General features: G+C 38.8%; 1 protein-coding gene and 1 pseudogene across 1 annotated transcript; one reads left to right on the top strand and one right to left on the bottom strand.

Annotated features, from left to right (window-relative positions):
* The first annotated feature begins 1,807 nt into the window (after nt 1-1,807).
* LOC102442536 lies at nt 1,808-3,151 on the top strand (annotated as a pseudogene).
* Nucleotides 3,152-9,308: 6,157 nt separating this feature from the next.
* On the bottom strand, nt 9,309-10,244 carry LOC102441283 (olfactory receptor 1A1). Its single transcript, XM_006106617.1, has one exon. The coding sequence runs from the start codon at nt 10,242-10,244 to the stop codon at nt 9,309-9,311; it is 936 nt and encodes a 311-aa protein (XP_006106679.1).
* Between the last annotated feature and the right edge of the window lie 7,803 nt (nt 10,245-18,047).

Here is an 18,047-nt window from a genome sequence, read left to right on the forward strand (position 1 = left end):
ATGAGAAAACAGAATAGAGTGAACCAATTCTCTAAGAACAACATGTAATATGACTTGGAACATTGGTATCTGATATTCAGAATTCACTGACAAAGTGGAATGGCAACAGGTACAGCTGAAGGGACAGAAGTAGGGAAGAAAGCAAATGCAGGTGCTGGAACTAGAAATATTATCTGTGCTGAGTCCTTTCTATATCACTTCCTTTTTTCTTAGAACTGAAGAGGTACAACATGAATAGAATCTAACTCATGGTTCCTCAGTGTGACCATATTAGCATCTCCAAAGACCCCTTTATCTTTTTTCCTACAGTCCTGATCTAGAGAGGTAGAGCATGGTGACAAAAGATTGCAAGTTGCTGAAACCGGTTTGGCTCAGTGGATAGAGCGTCGGCCTGCGGACTGAAGGGTCCCAGGTTCGATTCCGGTCAAGGGCATGTACCTGGGTTGCGGCCTGAATTAATCCTTCATGTATGGAGCAGGTTCCAGCAAAGGATAAAGAATTGAACTGAGATTTGAGCTGTTGCCTAAGAGAAAGAGTTTCTAGTTTGATTTCAACCAAGTTATATGCCTTTTGAAACAAACAAAACCCTAACATTTTATGAAAAATATAACATAGTCCAGTTTCCATAATACACTATTCACAATGTCCAGGAATCAATAAAAGTTACTAGACATATAAAGAAACTAGGAAACAGGAGCCATTCTCAAGAGAAAAGACATTCAGTGGAGACACCCATGAGGGGACTCAGATGTCACACATACCAGAGAAGGCTTTTAAAACAGCTATTATCACCTGGCTGGTGTGGCTCAGTGGTTGAACATCGACCTATGAACCAGGTGGTCAAGGTTTAATTCCATGTCAGGGCACATGCCTGGGTTGTGAGCTCGATCCCCAGTGCAGGGTGCACAAGAGGCAGCTGATCAATGACTCTTTCTCATCACTGATATTTCTATTTCTTTTTTCCTCTCCCTTTCTCTCTGAAATAAATAAAAATTATTAAAATATAAAAATATATTAAAAATAAAGATAAAACAGTTTTCCTCCATGAAGTAAAGAAAAATATGCAACAAGTGAGTAAAATTATAGAAAATGTCATCAGAAAAGTTAAAACTATAAAAATCCAAATAGAAAGTCTAGAACTGAAAAATATAATTATGTGCAAAAATACTCTGCCTGGTCTTAATTGCACAGTTGAGATGACAGAGGAAGTCAGAGAACTTAAAAACAGATAAATTTATATAATTTGAAGCCATAGGAAAACTTACCAAACAAAAATTAATAAAGAAATGTGTGACTGTATCTAAAAGTCTACTCTATTTGTAATTAGAGCCAGGAAGGAGAGAATGAAGATAATTTAAAAATTGAAGAAATAATGACCAACATTTTCCCACTACAGAAAGGCATAAATCTACAGATTCAGGTAGATCAGCAAATCCCAAATAGGATAAACTCAAAGAAAAATACAACTAGGCACATCATAGTCAAACTGCTGATAAATAAAGATAAAGAGAATATTCTTTGAAAGCAGCCAGAGAAAAATGACAGTTTACATACAGGAGAACAACCATTTAAATTATTATGTAGTCTCATCAGAAATAATAATGGCGAGGCCTCTGGTCCTGAGCTGACCCTGAGGAGGTCAGTGGCATTGGTTAGGCTCTGGGAGATCTCCACCCGGGGCAACTTGCCCTTCCCAGGCCCCTCCCCTCTTGCCCTAGCATCCCTTTGTCTCATAGGGCTTTGGATCTGCTATCTTGGGCTGAAGTGAAAGGTTGTGGGAGAGTGATTACCATTGAGGAGCTGCTTTATGATCAAGGTGATAGAGTTACTGACAACCGACTCTCAGAAACTGCTACACCAGCTGAATGCTCTGTTGGAACAGGAGTCCAGATGTCAGGCAAAGGTGAGTGGCTTGAGATTAATTGAATCTGTAGGTGATCATGGGTTCAGAATGATGACAAGACTAAAGGGCTTTGAAGTAAAATATATTCTTAGTCTAACTCAGTTCTTTGTCTTCAACAGGGAGACATTTTCTCTAGCTGTTAATTTACTGGACATAATCCTTTCAAAAATTAAGGTACAGCCCAAGCACATTGGGAGTGTTGGACTGAGCTGCTTCTACTTAGCTGTACAAATCAATAGAAGAGGAAAGAAATTAGCCATTGGTAAGTGACTGATCCGAATAAGCCAGTGTAGGCTCACAGTTTCAGACTTAAGAAGGGAAAAGATTGTGTTGAAGAAGGAGTGTAGGAAAGTCAATGCTACTATTGCCTTGCAATCTCTGCAACACTTTTATTCACTAACTAGAGGCCCAGAGCACAAAATTTGTGCACTTGCGGAGGGGAGGGGGGGGATCCCTCAGCCCAGCCTGGGCCCTCTTGCAGTCCGGGAGCCCTCAGGGGATGTCTAACTGACGGCTTAGGCCTGCTCCCCATGGGGAGGGTGCCTAAGCCAGCAGTTGGACATCTTTAGCACTGCCATGGAAACAGGAAAGGCTACTGCCACCACCGCTGCGCTCCCCAGCTGTGAGCCCAGCTTCTGGCTGAGCAGCGCTCTCCCTGTGTGAGCGCACTGACCACCAGGTGCCAGCTCCTGTGTTGAGTGCTGCCTCCTGGTGGTCAATGCGTGTCATAACGACTGGTCTTTCTGCCATTCAGTCAATTTTCATATTAGCCTTTTATTATATAGGATTCAAGAGAACTTTCCATTTGAAAGGAGGAATAGCCTTAATTTTGAAAGATAAGAAGCTGAACTTAAGACATGCCACTGCAGGATTATATTTTCTGAAGCAAAGCCTTCTTTGTTGGCATTGTCTGTCACTGCACTGGGGGTCCAAGCACAGAAGTGTATAGAGTTAGCAGAGGAGTAGAATGTCTGCAGAAAACTTCCAAGATAAATGGCAGAGATTTGACCTTCTGGTAAGAGCTCATGTCCAAGTGTTTACCTGAATATCCATCAAACAGTAGTTCCAAACCAAATATTCAGAACTTGAACTATTTCTGGGTGAACTGCATGGCAATTGAAGCATAGTTACTACAGAACAACCCACCTTCCAAAAATTCCTGAAGTGATCCCTCCATTGGATTATTATAGTCATAAAAAACTCTTCTCTGAAGCCCTTCTCTGCAATCCTGAGCTATGGATTCCATAATGTTATAATGGATTTAAGCAGTGAAGCCTCAAAGTAACACAACTAGATTAGCATTGAAGTTTTCAAGTTTGGGGAAACTGACTAATTAACATTTCCCCGTAGTGGAATTATGTTTGAATTCATCTGTGAGGCACCCAAACAGAGCCAAGAGCATAAATATAAAATGCTAATGACAGGTTTGGAAAGGAATAACTGCGAATCTTTATTTCTAACATGGATCCGACTTTCTATATTGGGTCAATATATTTTGGTGATGTTAAAATGGTAACCTACTTAATTTAAATTTAAATTCAAAATGATGAGGTTTACATCAAAACCAACATTCCACAGATGTCCTTTCAAAGCAAGAATCATTACTCTAGGCAGTGAAAATGGTTTCTTGGCACCTGTATGCAAGTAATAGATAATCCAGAGATGTGGATTTTATTGCTTCATGGAATTACATTTAAATTTGAGGGCATATTATATAAATCAAAACTACACACCTAGTAATTTTTGCATATTAAATTATTTTTAATATTTTTCTAGAAAACAGGTGATGTTTGTATCAATACAATTTTTATATAAAATCTACTGCTTTACTCTAGCCTTATTAAGAAGATTAATTTTCATTGTATTAGTAACTTAAATTAAATTAACATCACTGGAAACTTTCTGATTTAAAACTCCAGAAGTTTTTACTGAGGACTATTTTTATAAAACTTCCAGTGCTTCTAATTTAGAATTTTGCATAACATGAAGAGAACATATTTTCACTAATTGCCCCTACTGTGCCAACAGAAATACTTAAGAAAAGCAAATAAGCATTTTTATAATCATGAGGTTGCTGAGGTAGTGTTCAGTATTTTCTATGAGGTCGGTGAATATAGAGAGATCTACAGTGTTAAAAGTGGTCATTGGTTCCTCAGTGCAATATGTAGACTGAGTCCACCCAGGATAGCTATACCCCATTTTGACATCATGTTATGAGTAAATATGCACTGAAAAATTCATTGAAAACCAAGTATATTATATCACACTTTTGTAAACCATGTTTTGTAGATAACTTTTCAGTTTTCCCAAAAGGCTGATATATTTAAATATTTTTATTACTTTGGTGTTAATTTGGATATCAAACTATTCTACAAGGCTATGTTAATCAAAAGAGCATGGTATTGGCATAAAAACAAAAGCCTAAATCAGTGGAACAGAATAGAGAGCCCAGAAACAAACCCACACTTATATGGTCAATTAATATTTAACAAAGGAGGCAAGAATATACAATGGGGTAAAGACAGTCCATTTAATAAATGGTGTTGGGAAAATTGGACAAATACATTTTAAAAAGTGGAACTAGACCACTTTCTTAAACCACATACTAGAATAAACTAAAAATGAATTAAAGACATAAATCTAAGAGGTGAAACTATAAAACCTGTAGAAGAAACTGTAAGCAGCCTGGCCGGTTGGCGGAGTGGATTGAGGGTTGTCCCAGGCATCTAGAGGTTGATTCCCGGTCAGATCTCATGTCTGGGTTTTGGGCTTAATCCCAAGTAAGGAGGTACAAGAGGCAGCCAATCTATGTTTATCTCTCATTGATGTTTATATCTCTCTCTCCCTTTCTCTGTTTCTAAAAATCAATAAAACATATTTTTAAGAAAACATAAGCAGTAAGCACACTAACATTTGTCTTAGCAATATTCTTTTCTGATCTATCTCCTCAGGCAAGGGCAACAAAATAAAAAAATAGACAAATGGAACTACATCAAACTAAAAAATTTATGCACAACAGAGGAAACCATCAACAAAATGAAAAAAATAAACCCTACTGAATGGGAGAAAAAAATCACCAATGATATATCTGATAAAGGGTTAATATCCACACTTTATAAAGAACTTATCCAATTCAACACCAACGCCCCCCCACCCCCCAAAAAAGGAAAACATGCACACCAATCTGATTTAAAAATGGGCAGAAGACATGAATGAACACCTCTCCAAAGAGAACATAAAAATGGCCAATAGACATATGAAAAGATCCTCAAACTCACTAATCATCTGAGAAATGCAAATTAAAACCACAATGTGATATCACCTCGCACCTGTCAGAATGGCTACCATCAATAAATCAACAAGCACTGCTGGTAAGGGTGTGGAGAAAATGGAACTCTTGTGCACTTTTGGTGAGAATGCAGATAGGTGCAGCCACTGTAGAAAACAGTGTGGAGTTCCCTTAAAATATTAAGAATGGAACTGCCTTATGACCCAGCAATTTTACCTCTAGGAATATATTCAAAGAAAACTGAAACGCTAATTCAAAAGAATATATGCACCCGTATCTTCATTGCAGTGTTATTTACAACGAGAGGTCCAATGCATGAAATTCGTGCAAGGGGCTCAGCCTTTGCAGCCCTGGCTGGCCCTCACAGCCCCTCGCAGCCTCGGCTTCATCCGGAAGGTTGTCCAGATGGTCGTCCGGACATTCGTTCTGCTGTTTGGTCTAATTAGCATATTAGTTCCTTATTATATAAGATAGCCATGATTTGGAAGCAGCCCAAGTGTCCATCGGTAGATGAGTGGATAAAAAGCTGTGGTACATTTACACAATGCAACACTATGCGGTTGTAAAAAAGAAGGAACTCTTACCCTCTGCAAGAGCATGTGTGGACCAGAAGAGCATTATGCTAAGTGAAGTAAGCCAGTTAGATAAACACAAATATTATATGATTTCACTTCTATGTGGAATCTAATGGACAGTATAAAACTAACAAACGAGGTAGAAACAGACTCCTAGAGAGCAGACTGGCAGCTGGGGGGGGAGCTGCAGAACTGAGTACAAAAAAGGTGAAGGAAGCCCTGGCCGGTGTGACTCGGTTGGTTGGGCATCATCCTGTGCACTGAGTTTGCTGATTCCATTCTGGGTCAGGACACATGCCCAGGTTGCTGAGTCGATTCCCAGGAGGCGGTGTGCCGGAGGCAGCTGATCCATGTCTCTCTCATCAATCATTCCATCTCTCTATCCCTCTCCCTTCCTCTCTCTCTAAAATCAATAACAACATATTTTAAAAAAAACAAAATTCATTTATCAAAAACTTTAAAAACATATTTTAATACTTAATGCATGGTAATTAAGGGAAACATCTGAGTTTATATTTTTATACTATGCACACTAGAAACGTTAAACACTGCCTGTCCAAGAAAAGAAAGATTTTAAAGGTGCTTCAGAGACCCAGGCATTTCCTTATGGTTTCTGAACACTCATATCATAATTCTCAAAGTGGTCCATACCCCAAGGTAATGTAAATATTTAATATTGGGGCCTCTTTCTTTTACATATAATCTTTGCCTCTTAGGGATTTTCCTAAGAGGCAAATAAAACTAAGAGGTTTTATTAATTTTATACAAACCAAATCAAATTCAGTCATGTCTTCTCATCAATTAGTCAGACATGAAAGGTAACATATACAATGATTTCAGTTCAATTAAAACCCAAAATACATAAATGCATAGACACACAGAGAGATGAGGGGCTGTCAGGGGCTGAGTGGGGAGGATGAGCAATAACGGCTACCACCTGGATTGGTCTGGATGAAATATTCTGGAGAGGGATTGTGATGTGATGTGATGTGATGTGATGGTGGCTCGCTGAAAACATGTGGCCTGCTGAAAACATTTGTTTTTTTACTTCAAAATAAGATATGTGCAGTGTGCATAGGAATTTGTTCATAGTTTTTTTTTAAACTATAGTCCGGCCCTCCAACGGTCTGAGGGACAGTGAACTGGCCCCCTGTTTAAAAAGTTTGAGGACTCCTGCAGTTTAGATCCTTCAGAGCTGCCTAATTAAACTCCTGATCTCACCACCCTTTTCTGCTCCCTTACTTGTCTCTATCCAATCTTATTTCAAGGCAAACTCTCATCATTGCTTCACGTAGAGCTGTTGTCATCTATCATCTATGTATCTATGTGTCTACCATCTATCATCTGTCTACTTATCTATTTATCTGAATAATGTCACAAATACCCCTAGGACCACCATGCAATATTTAGTAACAACTTACATCTAACTACATTGTAGACTTTTATTTGCATTTAAAGGTATAAACATACATATCGATTCTTATGGTTATTGTACAGAATACAGTATGGAGGTCAAATTCTTTTGTCTGTATTAAAACAGAAATAATGTCAGACTGACAGAGCAGGTTTGGTGGTAAGGAATTCTTCTAAGAGTTTATATCCTCAGCTCTTCTTGTATAACATCCTCGTGGCAGTTAATATTTTACTATGGGAAATATTTGAAATATCTCATACCATTTGGGTTTTTTGTTTACCCACGACAGGAAAATTAATCTTGTTGTATTCATTATTTAAACATAATATTGCATTTGTTTAATTCAATACGAATTAATCAACTAATGACTATATGTCAGCACTAAGTACTGAAGCTACAGCAGAACAAAACCAAGCCCCAATCCTCCTCTTCCCCTGGGGAGAGACAGACCAGAAATTCACATAATGCCGAAACCGGTTTGGCTCAGTGGATAGAGCGTCGGCCTGCGGACTGAAGGGTCCCGGGTTCGATTCCGGTAAAGGGCATGTGCCTCGGTTGCGGGCACATCCCCAGTGGGAGATGTGCGGGAGGCAGCTGATCGATGTTTCTCTCTCATCGATGTTTCTAGCTCTCTATCTCTCTCCCTTCTTCTCTGTAAAAAATCAATAAAATATTTTAAATAAATAAATAAAGAAAGAAAAGAAATTCACGTAATATTTTCATTGACCAACTTTGAAAATTCCCTAAATGAAATATCTTCATTCTCTCCATAATTTGGTCATTCATTCACAGAGATTCATATGCATTTGTAATCAAATTCTTTTGGGTTTTTTAAAAAAAGGATAATTGGTCTAGTTCTCATCCTTGGTATTTTAGAGGCATAGAAAGCATTAAAAGATGAATAACACCGTCTTCTAACATTCATGGACAATTCTCGGAAATGTGAATGAGCTGTAAGAGATAATTTTATATTCTTACTGGCAGATAATAAAACAAAGTGCATACTGTTCCAAGACACAGTCAATCTACCCCTTCAAAATGTTGTCCTGTTTGGGACTATGATATTTAAGGACAATCATTTATATCTTATTCATATTTTGAGAAAAATTTTATAATTTTCTCATGAACAGAATCAAATCATAGGTAGTGGAATTTCTTAGTGGTTACTGAGTGACCTGCTGGGTTAACTGCCTCTGTTTGGGGACTATCACCTACATAACCAGGGCTGGCCATCCAGAATTAAAGCTCATCTTTACATTCTGGAGAAGCCAGGCCACCTAATTCTCAATACTTCTCTTTTTCCTTCACTTATTTGGCACTCTGATTTTTTTCAGTGTAGCTTTATTTAATTTTATAAGTAATTAAATCAACACTTTATTATATGAATTGAATTAGAATATTTATTACTTTTGAATGCAATAACTATTGAGTGTCATTTGAGGGAGAGTCGTCTGCTCTTTAGAAGCAGTCTAGTTTGCTTCACAATACAGCAAGAACAAGAATGCTTCCCCAGGTCAGTGTATTTAAAGATTTCCCGGATGGGTAAGTAACATCTAGTATGATTATGCCTTGTCATTGGCACATGACATTTCAGAGACTGATATTTTTTCATTTGTTCATCCCACTTTCCGCCGAGAATTATTGGTTATAGTTTCTATGACCAAGATTATGAAAGGTAGAGTGATGTATTAAGACCTGCTCTCAGAAGGTGGTAAGCCGAGTGGAGATGGTTAAACATAATAGCCCAATAAACATTGGCCATTTGATGGTTTATATCCTTCAAATAAAGAACGATCACTATACTCACATCTTGAGAGTGGCAGGCAGATGTTACTAAATGTGCATGCGGAAGCTGAGCTTCATGCCTTTTCTACTTTACTCTGAGAGACAAGACAGTAGCTGGGACATGAACCCACTATTCCAGTGCTATAACTCTGCCAAAGGACAACAGTGTGTTCAAAGTGACAATGTCAATAAGATGAATCGTGAATTGTTGCAAATATTGGGGAAGAATAATTTTCAGCTGGAAAGAGCAAAGGTGGCTTCTTGAAGAGTGAGGACATTGGGGATGGGTTGCCAAGTGCATTTTAATTGGTGACTCCAGTGTCCAATATGACCTCACATCGGTTACGTGGAGATTCTCTTGCTGACGAGTTTCCCCAGGGCAGCCTTCATGTCCCGATTTCTCAGACTGTAGATGAAAGGATTTAACATTGGAGTCACTGCCATGTACATCACAGTTATCACAGCATCCTTTAGACTGTAGCTAGACAGAGGGCGGAAATACATGCCCATGACCGTCCCATAATACAAAGAAACAACTGTGAGGTGGGAACCGCAGGTGGAGAAGGCTTTGCGCACACCCTTGGTGGATGGAACATGTACTAGTAAGACTGTGGAAAAGACCCAAACATAGGAGATGATGATGCACAGCAATGGCACAGAGAAAACACCAACCCCAAGGTACATCATCTTCACATTAAAGTGGATGTCAGAGCAGGACAACTTGAGCAAAGGGGTAATGTCACAGTAGAAGTTGGCTACTTCCTGGTTTCCACAGAAGGACAGGCGAGCTGTGAGCAGAGTGTGGGGGAGGGCATTGACGTTTCCAACCACCCAAGACCCAACAACTAGCAGGATACAAGTTCGTGGGCTCATAATCGTTGTGTAATGAAGTGGCCGGCTGATGGCCACAGCACGATCATATGCCATTGCAGCCAGGATATAGCTATCTGTGTTACCCAAAGCAATCATGAAATACATCTGTGTCAGGCATCCCCCAAAGGAGATGGTTTTGGTGCTCAAGAGATGGTTGGTTAGCATCTTCGGGATGGTTACAGAGGAGAAGAAGATGTCGACAAAGGAGAGGTTAGCAAGGAGAAAATACATGGGGTGGTGAAGGCGAATGTCGGAGCAAATGGCCAAGATGATGAGCAGGTTTCCAAGCAGTGTGATGGGGTAAATGAGCAGGAAGAGAATGAAGAAGAAATCTTCCTGTTCCTGCTGACCGCTAACTCCCAGGAGGATAAAATCCAGGGTAGAGGATTGATTATCTTCCCTCATTATTCTTTTATTAAGATTGGGGAGAGAAATCCAGAATTTTAGTGAAGTTACTCTGTACTAGTATAATGATCTTCCTTACCCACCAGTTTTGCTTCAATGATAAGTCATCTCTGCAACTGAGTTTACTAAATCCAGAGAAAGCCAGTATTTGGGGAAAATATCCTTGTTGATCAGTGGGACTAATTGACATTTAGGCCTGGACACTCATGTCTAAGAAGTGAGCAATTTTTGAATCAGAATTGCCCAACCTCCCCCATCCCAGTGCCACTACCCAACCATATAGGATTTAATCAATTAACAAGTACTTAATTCTCACATTGCGTGAACTAGATACTTTGTTAGGCTTATGGAAAAATAAAAAATATGTGGAAATGCAATCTATTAATCTATTTATTCAACCTGTAAGACAGAGTCTCTGCTCTCAGGGACCTTACAACTTAATGGAGAAGCCAGAATCACATGGCAATATTATTAAATATGATTTGGAAATGACAGTGTTTTGGAGTCTTTGGCTAAATACACCAGTGCAAAAGGTGTGATAATACAAGGACCAGCCTGGAAATTAGAAATTGTTCCAGTGACCAAAGCCATAGTGATCCCAGACCCAGGGAGTAAAAGGTATTTGCACTGACACTGAAAGATTATAAATCACAAGGACCACAGAGTTATGATCTAGGAAAAACAAGCCTAGTCAATTTCCTCCCCAAGATTCCCATTTTCAAATAAGACTTTCACCGCCACCTTTGATAAGTTTTACCTTTTTGTAAACTAATATAGATCATTGCAAAGCTTTTCTCTTTGGTCTTCTCTATTTTATTTCTTGTGGGGACTCATCCAATTCTACAGTCACTTCAAGGACAGCATAGTAAACTCTCAGATCTGTATCTGTCCCTTTGATGTCTCTCTACTATATTTTTACATTCAGTCATTCTGCCATCATGTCTGTCCAAACCCTCTACTTTGCACATCCAACCTAAGTAGTTTGCAGGCTGTTTTTCAGGCGTGGAGCCATACTTGGTGTTTTTGTTTTTTAATCACTCCCAGAGAGTTCATTGTGAAATATTGTTCATTTTATGAACCAATAAGTTTGAGCTTAATATTTCTAGAGTTAAATCAGGGTTTATTTCTTTGGTTTCCCACATGTGGGATGCTCACAGGCACACACACCCAGTTTCTCCTTCACTTATACATCTGATCTTGTTGATTATTTAAAAGAAACCTCACATAATTTAACTTTTCTAGCTACTGTCTCAGAGCTTTAGCTTAGATAATCATCATTTTCTACCTGAAATACTGTAATGTTTCCTTAGCTTATTGACTATAGATCCCTTCCTCTTTGATCCACTTGTACTCAGGCATACTAACTATGACAGAGCCTTATCCAAACCCATGTTGTTTTCTTCTTCCGGAATACACAAGTAGACTAGATTTCCCAGGCTCTCTTGCACTGAGGTGTGGCCATGTGACTGAGTTTTCAACTGCCAGTTCATCCATGTGTTCCATTTCTGGGCTTCCTCCATACTTGTTTTCCCCTTGTGCATGCTAGATAAAATGGCCAAGGGGCTGAATGGGATGGTGGAGTCACATGGTGAAATGAGCTTGTGTCTCTGGTTCTCCACATACCAGAGCCACCCACCACCAAAGATACCCACTGGGACTGTTGCATAGAAGGGACATACCCTTTTATTCTTTTTAAACAATTATACAGTTTGAGATCATTTATTAACTTTAGCATTTATTATCTTATGTTGTACTATTTAACAGCCTTTTCCCAGGGTATCCTGAATAATTCACTAATTTTCCCAAAAAGAACTCTACTCAATAATTCATTAAAATATTCTTCTCAACATGTGTGAGTTATGTGCTAGGCACAGGGGATGCAGATCTAAGTATATTTTCCCCAAATACAATGAACCTAAAATTTCCAGATTGTCTATCTCCGAACCTAAAAGAATTTGGAATTATTCCCTGAAATGCCTTTTCTTATCTTTGCACAGAATCATAATATCTTAGGGTTGTGAGGGTTCAATAAAGCCAAAGGGCTCAGAGAGCATGGCTAATTCCTTTGGTGTGGAAGTATATGATTTTTAGGGGTGTGATTCTTGGCAATATGGCAAACTAAGCTGATGTGGACAAAGCCCATTCCAAGTAAAGTACATAGAAATTCTAAATAAATTTAAAAATAATGAAATATACACATAACCAAATCTGAAAGAAAGAAATGTGAATACATAGGTATGAGAAACAAAAAGAACGCTCAGCAAGCCAGAGCTGATTCTGTTATGGCTCCTTGAGGTTTCCAACTATTAACAAAGCCCTAAAGGCTTATAATTTCTCTTCGGTACAGGAGATGTGCCTACAGATCTACATGAAGTAGTGAGCTAATTTGAGTTCTCTGTGTAAAACATGCAAGTCCTGCCCTATTTGTAAAGTAACACTAGATTTTTTTTTGCTGTGTTGGAATTGGAAAATACAAAAGAACAAAATTCACAGAAAATATTGTTCACAAAGAAAACCCAAGATAATTTCTATATTAAGTCAATAATTCCCAAGAAAGACAAGTGTCATATGATTTCACTCATATGTGGAATCTAATGAACAAAATAAACTAACAAGCAAAGTAATAACAGACTCATAGATAGAGAGCAGCTGACAGATGTCGGTGTATGGGGGGGAGCTAGGTAGGGAGTAGGGTGGAAGAATTGAGTGGGGGAAAAAAGAATTCCCAAGGGAGTCTCTAGAGATATCAGCAAGTTTGTTTCATGTAGACCAATATTAGAAACAATCAACACTGTTTGTATACTTAAATAATAATAAATCAGAAAATACAATTTTTATAAAGACTCCTCACAACAGCAATAGAAAATACTAAGGAATTTAGAAATAATTCTAACAAAAGAGGTCCAACAGGTTTCAAAAATTACAAAAGGACAAAAAAATAAAAGAATACCTAAAAAAATGAAGAGATAAGCAATGTTAACGGCAAGACTCAATGTGGTAAAATTGTCAGTTCTCTTCCAATTAATCTATGAATTGGATGCAATCTCAATCAAAATATTACCAGTTTCTTTTAAACATGAAATTTAGCATGCAGAAGAATGAGGAGCCATAAAGAGCTAAGACAGGTTAGAATAAGGAGGGAGTAATGGTCCCATTAGGACTCAAGATGATTTGCTATGGAAATTCAAACAGTGGAGTAGTGCTATTATTAGGAATGAAAAATAGACTTATTAACAGACTATAGAGTCAGACCCAGATCAAGCATTTATTAGCAGCGGGCATATGACATTGCTTGGTTTAGAAATGGGCAAGGAAAGGAGGAACTGACCATGCAGTTAAGAGTGTTGGAACAATGGAATACCTACCTATGAAAAATAATCTTTAAAGGATCATTTGTGAAAAGCAAAACTTCAAAAAATTTAGAGGAACTTGTTAGCATTTCAAATCAAGAATTGTTCTCCTTACACTTAGACAATGTTATATGTCGATTATATCTCAATTACACTAAAGAAAATTTAGAGGACAATATGTTTATGATACAAGAAATGTAATTAATTTCTTAAACCAGCACAAAACACACAAAACATAAGAAAAAATTCCTACACTTTGACTACTTTAAATGAAATTGAAAACATTTATAAGAAAAAGACACTGTAGAGAAATGGGAAAGTCTTGGCCTGGAAAGAGGTGTCTGCTAAACACACAATCAATGCAGCACTAGTATTCAGAATACATGAGTCTCACACACTGCTAAGAAGGGGACCAAAAATGCAGTCGGAAATAATGGGCAAAAGGTTAGAATAGACAAGTCAGGAGAGGAAAAGGGTATGGCCAAGAAACAAAAGAAAAATGTGGAATTAAAACAAAACAAGGAATAATGGAGAAAACACGCACAAGCGGGAAATCAGCCTAGAAAAGAAGTTTGTGGTTATACTGGGGGAATTTTTAGTATGGATTAGATTCCTTGCATAATAAAAATTAAGATAGTGAATATAAAGTGAACTACACTTTTTTGGGGTAATAGAAATATGCAACCTTTGTTTAATACAAACTTAGATATTTGACAATATAAAATGACTGACGAGTAAGCCAACATTTGAATGACAATCTGGTGCAAGGACAATCATAAGTTGATTAAAAAGAGAGTTAATAAATGTAAGAAAAATCTGCACCAGATAAGAAGTGGTTGATATAATCAATATGAGAACTAAACACACAAGGAAACAGAGAAGAGAAGTTTCTGAGCACAGGGACTTCATGTTCTGCAGTGTCATCATGGGAGAGGTGATTTCTGCTGAAAGATTGAGGAGAGAGGTGAAAGGACCATATGCCTGTAGGGAGAGGAGCCAGGAGAAGCATCAGCATGAATGCTAGAGACAGAGTGAGAGCCCTGAGTTCACTGGAATTAACCAAAGTTCCAGGTAGTGGCGAGCCACTGAAATCCTTTTTCCTGGAAAGTATTTGTGCTCTGAGTGTGACAGTGCTGAGGATAGGTTTTCAGGGACACAGAGGCGAAATACTTCCCCTTGGCATCATGGGTAACATAAACACACACACACACACACACACACACACACACACACACACACACACCATTCCTTCAGGAGGCGGAGAGCTCAGGACTGAAATACTCAAATCAAAACTACCCCTTCCTCACCCTGTCTTTATGAATGAGCCCCTGGGAAGGGTTTCTCTCTCTCTCTCTCTCTCTCTCTCTCTCTCTCTCTCTCTCTCTCTCTCTCTTTCTCTCTCTCTCTCTCTCTCTCTCTCTTAGTCTTTCTTGAGACCTTGGGTTCTGGAGCCAAAGTGTGAGTCTTAGTTTTGCCATTCCCTCTCTGTGTAACTTCAGGCAATTCAATTCACCAATTTTTTCATCTGATAAAAAAAAAAAGACAAAACAATTCTACTCACCTCTTGGAGGTATTGTAAGGGTCAAGGGGGACAATATATGTAGTGCGGTTGCTGGCTACCTATCTTTTGATGTCACTGTTTTCTGCTGTCCACAGGCCCTACCTAGAGAGCAGCTCAGATGCTCTCAGAAAGGGCCCTGGTCCTGTGGCCCTCACTCCTCTCCCACAGGCGGGGAGTTTACAGCCAGCTGGTCCAGCACCAGTTATCGTTCCTTTCTGGAGGCTGGGTGTGGAGCAGGAGTCCTCTGTCCCTGAGGCAGAAGAGATAAGACTTGGATGGTTCAGAAGGGGAGCCCAGGTTTTCTGACCATGGAGCAGAAGGGTGGCCGCAGCTGTCCTGGATGGAGCCTGAAGATGAGTTTCCTCCTCTTGGCAGCAGGATGGCTCACAGGATAGAGAAAACTGTGAATTATGCACCAGGTTATAAAGTCTCTTCAAACAGGTCTCCCATGTTCATTCAAGCCATAGTTAGAGTAATTGTTGAGACTCATTAAACACTCCTACAGCTGTGCCCTGAGGGGACATCCTGGCTCTCAAGAGTAATCTTTCCCAGAGTTCTTCTAGAAGGAAGAAGGGACAACGGTTTTTTTGAGATAGTATGTCTCCAGGGTCCATGCACTAGGCTGACCAATTCAAACCTCTTGGTTGGAATATGGGCCCCTGTCCTCTGCTGTTCAGGACAAACTGGGAACCATCCCTTGGGATACAAGGACTGTGGCACAACTGAGCTCCTGATCTTTATTTCAAGCTTTTCTGGTATTAAATGTGCAAAGAAGAAGAATTATATTTCACCTTTGTTTATGATTTGTTTTGAGAAGGCAAGGGACCTATTTACTAGTAAACTTTCTTTTTTCTAGTATTTTGATAGCAGGTCTCCAAATTTTTTAGATTTGTAGAGATGCCAAGGGCCTAGATATTACCTAGCTCGCTTTGTGGATGTGTCACCTTTATGACAGCCCTGATGGGTGCTCACTGTGCTGTGACTAGCCCCTCCTCTGTAGAGGACCACGGTGAAGACTGCGATCGCTGGTTGGGTTTCAGTCCAGGCTCTGCAGCTGACTGGCTATCGCTGAGTTTGGACAGTATGTGCTCACTCATCTTTATAATGGGAATAACAACTGCAGTAGCAACAACAACATCTTCAAAAAGTTGTTCTGAGGATCAAATGGATTAATATATGAAAAGTTCTGAAACCAGAGCCTGGTACATAGTTAGCACTTAGAATAGCAGAAATGTGTACCTATTTTACTACCTCTTTATTATATATGAACAAAATGATATTTTAACTCTAAACATTGCAAATATTTCCGTGTAAGTGAGTGACTACATCTTTCATTAGCTTATGAAAGGAATCTCGGACCTTCCATGTCCTAAAGAGAAAAATCCTGTGTGTGGTGAGAAAGGCTAAATTGAATTGTTAGAAAATTCCAGGCTATGTTACATTTATTCTAGTATAAAGACATTTTAAAAAGAATGATCTATGAAATCTATTTGCAGAGTAAGAGAAAAGGAGCAACACCTTAAGTACGTGGAAGAAAAACCTATATTTGAAAGCAATTAAAGAAGAAAACAGAATTTTTAAAAAATATTTTTCTCAAGAAATCAGAAACACCAATCAGAAAGGATATATGCACCCCTATGTTCATAGCAGCACAATTTACAATAGCTAAGATTTGGAAACAGCCTAAGTGCCCATCAGCAAATGAGTGGATTAGAAAACAATGGTACATCTGCACAATGGAATACTACCCTGCAGTGAAAAAGAAGGAATTCTTACCATTTGCAACAGCATGGAGGGATCTGGAGAGTATTATGCTAAGCAAAGTAAGTCAGTCAGAGAAAGATAAATATCACATGATATCACTCATTTGTGGAATATAATGAACAATATAAACTGATGAACAAAAATAGATCCAGAGACAGAGAAACACTGAACAGACCATCAAACCTCAGCGGGAAGGCAGGGGAGGGTGAGGGGGTGGGGAAGAGATCAACCAAAAGACTTATATGCATCCAATGGACATGAACACCTGGGCGGTGGGGGCTTGTCCTGGGGGATGGGAGTGGCCTGGGAGGAGTCCATGGGGGAAAAAGGAGACATATGTAATACTTTAAACAAAAATTATTTTTCCATATTTTTAAGACATTCAAAATAACAGAAGATCAGACAGAAGAAAATTTAGATGAAAATGAAATTGATATAGAAACATCAGACAGAAGTGAATAAGAAACATAAAAATAATTTTAACTGGCTTTTAACACAGAATTGACATTTCAGGAAAAAAAAAGTTAATAATGTTCAGGGCAGAATTCCGAAACCGTCTTAGTCTATTTGGGCTTATATGAAAAAATACCACAGACTAGGTAGCTTATGAACAACAGAAATTTATTTTTCGTGGTTCTGGAGGCTTGAGAAATCCAGAATCATGGTGCAGGCTTCCTGGTTCCTGTGTCCTCTCTTGGCAGATGCAGGGAGAGACCTCTGTAGGATCTCTCTTATAAGAGCACTCATCTTAATTGTGAGGCCCCACCTCCTAATACCATCACATTGGGCATTAAGATTTGACCATATGAATTGAGATGGGAGGACACAAACATTCAGACCATGTTAACATTATGTTGCTATTATTTAGCCAAACTGTAGCATGCCTCTGTGGTCTATTCAGAAAAAAAAGGAGTTAGAGTTGTAGATTCTAATGATCACGGACATTGTGTTGTTGCTACACAATGAGGGGCAAGGAAGACTACGTGTCTGAAACTATGTCTGGAGTGAATGTAGCATTTCCTCACCCAATAGCAAAGATTAGCAGGAATCACAGCATACCAAAACACACACACACACACACACACACACACACACACACACACACACACAACAACAACAACAACAACA

Source organism: Myotis lucifugus, unplaced genomic scaffold, assembly GCF_000147115.1.
Source record: "Myotis lucifugus unplaced genomic scaffold, Myoluc2.0 scaffold_864, whole genome shotgun sequence".
Classification (NCBI taxonomy): Eukaryota; Metazoa; Chordata; class Mammalia; order Chiroptera; family Vespertilionidae; genus Myotis; species Myotis lucifugus.

What these genes read in the sequence shown, in the direction of transcription:
- LOC102441283 (XM_006106617.1), bottom strand. Translation starts at nt 10,244, where the DNA reads ATGAGGGAAGATAATCAATCCTCTACCCTGGATTTTATCCTCCTGGGA.